Genomic DNA, 4623 nt, shown 5'->3' with positions numbered 1-4623 from the left:
GTTTGAGATGAAGTCTTTTTTAGGCTAACCCCATTAGTCTGATCTGAATGCCCAGGTCTCGGTTCCATGTCTCCTAATTAGTGAGAATACATATTTCTTGAGTAAAGGAAAATCCAGTGTCACACAAAGTGAAAAAAGAAATGTCAGATCACGTCAGGTTGGCGAAATAAAAATGTAGACAATCTCAAGTTCATACAATAGAGAGGAGGATGGAGGAGGGAAGAAAAGGGGGGTGAATCACAGAACAAATTTTCAAGGCGGTGGTCTATACTGAACTCCCAAGCTAACTCCAGTGAAAAGGAGGGTAGTGATACGGGCAGAATTTATTTATCTATCATTTCAGGTTTCTCTTCTACCTGGTGCCAGAAAGAAATTATGGCAACATAAAGTGGGTCTTTGGGCAAATATTCAACAAGTATTTATAAAGTAAAATTAAGACGAGCAGAAAGGGAGAGGTAGGAGGAATTAAGGGTTAAAAATCTATGTGAGCTGGGAAATGGCGGTGGTCCCTGTGGCTTTGGGGGCCTGAGTGGAGCTGCCTCTTGCCTGAAGGTGATGGGGGGGGTCCTCTTTGGCTCTGGAGAGATGGAGGTGGCTACCAAGGTCCCAGAGCTGCCATGGATGGATGCAAGGAGAGGGCCTCTAGAGTCTGCACTCCTGGCCGGTTCTCAGCTAAAGGGTCCGAGGCGGAGAGGCCCTCCCAGTCTCCCTCTGGCCAGGAGGGTTAAGGAGGCTGAGGCTTAAGGCAAACCTGGGATGCTAGGGGTGGGGGAGGAGTAATGGCAGAGCTAGGGAGGCTGAGCCTCCAAACCCCTGCACCGAGAGAGAGTGTGTGGCGGTGTGGGGGGGGCCTGGGGGGTGTCTTTCAAGGCAGGTTCAAGGCGTGGCAAACCAGGGAAGGCTGCACTGGCTTCTTACAGCACCTGGCATCTCCCCCTCCCTCCGCCCTCAACTGCTAACATAATTAGAAGCCCACTGCCTCTCCCTGGGCGCCTCAAGCTGTACCATTCCTGGCACACACAGCCCAGAGTTCTGTATGAAACCCTGGAGTCCGTGATTCCCACCGGGCTTCCTGTCCCTGTCAGGCTCCGTGTGAGTGTCCCTGGTCATCGGGCCCTCAGCCGCTCTGCTCTTGCTCTGTGCTTAGCCCCTGACACACCATCTCCCGCTGCTGCGAGCGCTGTCCTCTCGGCTCTGTGGAGCACCGATTTCCTGCGGGACAGCTGCTTCAGGTCCCCAGGTGTGCGCGTTCGTTTCGCTCCACCCCGTGGCTTAAATGCAGTCGTCCCCCTCCACCACCCACCCCCAGCCCTGTCCTGCTCACAGAGGTAGGAACTTATACACCTACAAGAAACATAGGGATCCTCAGGGTCTGAGGTCAGATACGTCCTCTTTTACCACTCTCTGATATGAGATCAGGAGAGGGGACAGGGCAGGCTCCTGGGAAGGTTCTCCGCCCCCCCCCCCAACCCCATCCCGCCTCTCCAGGCCATGAATGCCCACCACTCCACTAAAATAACGTGGAGGGCTTCCAGGCTTTCTGATCCCCGTGTTCCTTCATGCGTCCTGGCAACTATATTGCTTTTCGCTCCTCCCCAGCTATTCTCAGTTCCTGGGGTGAGTGGGGTTGGGCTTGGAGTCCTCGGGCTGCACGTGTCCTCTAACATGTAGCTTCAGGGCTTCCAGGCTGAGGCTCAGGGCGCTGTGAGGAGCTGAGCCTCCTGGTGCTGGGCTCCCTTTCCTTAACTGGGGAGTGGGAAGAGGGCCATGTCAGCCCCCAGGAGAGATTCCCGGTTGTGACCAGGATGCGGTGAAGCAGCTGCAGCAGCGATCTCAGAAGTCCACCCAGAGGAGGGAGGGATGCCCCTCCCCAAAGTGGTCAGGGACGGAGCCGCTGGGATCCTCATTTTGGGCTATTCAGCACCAGACTCCCCCGCTGTCAGAATCCTCTGGATACATTAGAGAAGAAAGCATTAGCGAGCGTGTCGTCAGCTAGCGGGTGCCACAGTTTGGCTCTGTGACCTAAGGGACAGGCCAGCTGTGGTAAAGGGGCTCTGTCCATTTACCTCTGGGGAATATGTCAGCCCATTTCTTCTTCCTTTTTCCCCATCTGCAAAGGGAAGTTAATAAAAACCCCACCTCAGGGTATAACCCCACCGTTTATAGCTTTTTACTATATTTTTCTTATTCCTTTTTCCTTTACTTCTTCCTAAAATAATATCAGAGACATTAAGATAGATGCTGATATATATTTATTGACATAGAAAGATGCCCACAACATATATTATTTGGTGAAAAAATACACTTTAGAACGGCACTTATATTTGATCACTTTTTTCTATACATATATCTGTCTGGGTACATAGGTATAGGGAACTATCTAGAAGGACATTCATCACAGGGTTGACAATGGTTATATAAGGGTTGGAGGGTTTGGGGTTACTTGTACTTTTTGTACTTCCCTTTATTGTTTTAATATTTAACAATGAATTATACCAGTTTCACAAAGAGAATAAAGCCATCAAGGAAAGGGGCACACACAGAAGGTAGACCCTTGGGCAGCAGGGGATTGGAAGCAAGGACGGAGGTCAGGCCATCTCCCTCCACTGTGCTAATATTCAAGACCCTTTGTCTTCCACCCCAAAAGAAAGCCACCTTGTGGATTCATTCATGCAATTAGAAGCACCACCCGCCATTTTTCCCATTGCTGGACTCTGTATATAGGTTAGGGTTCATTTAAAGCTGGGGGCTAGCACCTCACTGTGGCTCAGAAGGGTCACTGGGTTGGCCAGGGGCCTCTCTTGACCCCTCCTCCTCGGTATGTGTCAGCTCCTGCAGGGTGATAATCAGGTTCTCAAACATCTGGGCCTTGTTGCTCTCATTGTCACAGGTTTCCTTTGAGTGGCCCTCCTGTCCACAGTACGAACAGTGGATTGTGTTTTTTCGCTTCCTGGTTCTACGCATATCCCCAGGACCATCATTCTTATACCCAGAACCCCCGCTGGTACAAGGAGATTGAGCCCTGGAATTGCTGGGGGAATCAATGACTAGCACTTGATTCCGAGGTCTGGCCCTGCGTCTGGGGAGAGGAGAACTCGAGAATGAAAGTGGAGGGTCCTGAGACTCCACCAGGATCACATCCTCATCTGAGTCATCATCGGGGGTATCATCTATCTCTATCACGCTGCAGTCGGCATTACCGATCACTATGGGTCGGGAGCCCCCAAATGCCACTGGGCTAGTTGCCCTCTCCACCATTGACTCAGATCTCTTGGCCCGCTTCCGTTTAATAAAAGTGTCATCCCAATCCTCTTCCTCCCTTATCATTCTGATTAACTCCAGGAAGCTGGGGAGACGTTCCTGCTCATTTGCATACATCCTGAGAAGATTCTTCAGCCTGAAGCGCAGGTCCCCATTCAGCTCAGCCCCTAAAAGGAGCTGGTGCAGGCGACTCTGGTTTGCATCTTTCTGAGCTATGATCCCTGCCTGAATAGCATTCTGGAGCTGCACCTCTAAACGGATCACGTAAAGGGAGGCTTTCTCCCCTTGTGCCTGCAGGGTGTTAAAAAATCTACCATGAGCGGTCACACTGCTTTCAGACTCCCCAAACACCAATTTCATGGCGTGCAAGAAATCTGCCACACTTAGATTGGGGTTGGCCGCCTGCAGCAAACGCATGACCTCCCGCGCGGGGCCCCTCAGGGTTTTCATCAAGCGCTTCAGTTTTTCCTCCTCAGACATATTCCAATCTGGTAGGACCCCATTGACTTGGGTCAGCCAGTTTTCAAAGGTTTCTTCCCCCTGGGCTGGCATCACCCTCCCCGAGAACAACTTCATGTTTCTCTCTGCCATGTTGGCCATTAAAGGACCAAGACTTCTCTCCAGGGACCTTAGCATAGAATGGGCCCAAGGCGGCAAGGGTGCGTTCTGCCGCCGGCTGTTACCCACGCGCGCAATGATGCTAGCCATGACGGCCGATGACCGGGTTTCTGAATGTAACAAGATGCTCAGGCTTTTTGGAAGAGCCTAATCTGCAGGCGTGCTGGGGGGCTCTGCCTTCCTCTTATCTCGGTAGGAACTGTAAAAAAAGAAAACAAAACAAAAAGCGGGAGGAGGAGTTAATAAGGGACGGGCTGCAGCTGTATTATCTCCCTTCCTGAATATCCTGCAGTACATTTTATATCTGCCCACTGCCCTAAAAATATCCTCCAGAAGACTGGCAATTACAACCTCACGGAGCCAGCCGGTGTCTCCGTGTTAGCAGGGTGCTTTTTACAGCCTCATCCATCCCCTCCCGCCAGTCCTTCAAGAGGGACGGCAACTGTTGCTTCTAATTCTAAGTGTAACAGTGTATGGAGCTGATATTGGGCTCTCAAAATAGAGCACAGCGGTCACAGATTTGTGGGAATAAATAAGATCTCATTAACCTCTTGGTCTCCGGTCTCAACCACACCCCTTTCTTAAAGTCCCCTCTCCCCCGCCCCATTATTTTTCAGATTCTTACAGGAGCTCAGGAGCAAGCGCGCGCCTTTATTTCACTTCCAGCTTCTGCAACCGGTGGCCTCCGTGAGAAAGCTCGCCTCTGGGGTGCGGTCGATCGCTGTCCCCCGGGGGTCGCCGATC

General features: G+C 51.6%; 1 protein-coding gene across 1 annotated transcript; it reads right to left on the bottom strand.

The window, feature by feature from the left end:
- Nucleotides 1–2497: 2497 nt before the first annotated feature.
- ZCCHC12 (zinc finger CCHC-type containing 12) lies at nt 2498–4195 on the bottom strand. The gene has a single exon (XM_082864040.1). It carries the CDS (start codon nt 3967–3969, stop codon nt 2758–2760), a length of 1212 nt encoding a protein of 403 aa, XP_082720166.1. The 5' UTR covers nt 3970–4195; the 3' UTR covers nt 2498–2757.
- Between the last annotated feature and the right edge of the window lie 428 nt (nt 4196–4623).

This window comes from Leucopleurus acutus (assembly GCF_964270905.1).
Source record: "Leucopleurus acutus genome assembly, chromosome: X".
Taxonomy (NCBI): Eukaryota; Metazoa; Chordata; class Mammalia; order Artiodactyla; family Delphinidae; genus Leucopleurus; species Leucopleurus acutus.
This window is presented reverse-complemented; position numbering and strand designations above follow the sequence as displayed.

Bases quoted from the DNA above. Each gene is read 5' to 3' on its own strand.
- ZCCHC12 (XM_082864040.1), bottom strand. From the start codon at position 3,969: ATGGCTAGCATCATTGCGCGCGTGGGTAACAGCCGGCGGCAGAACGCA.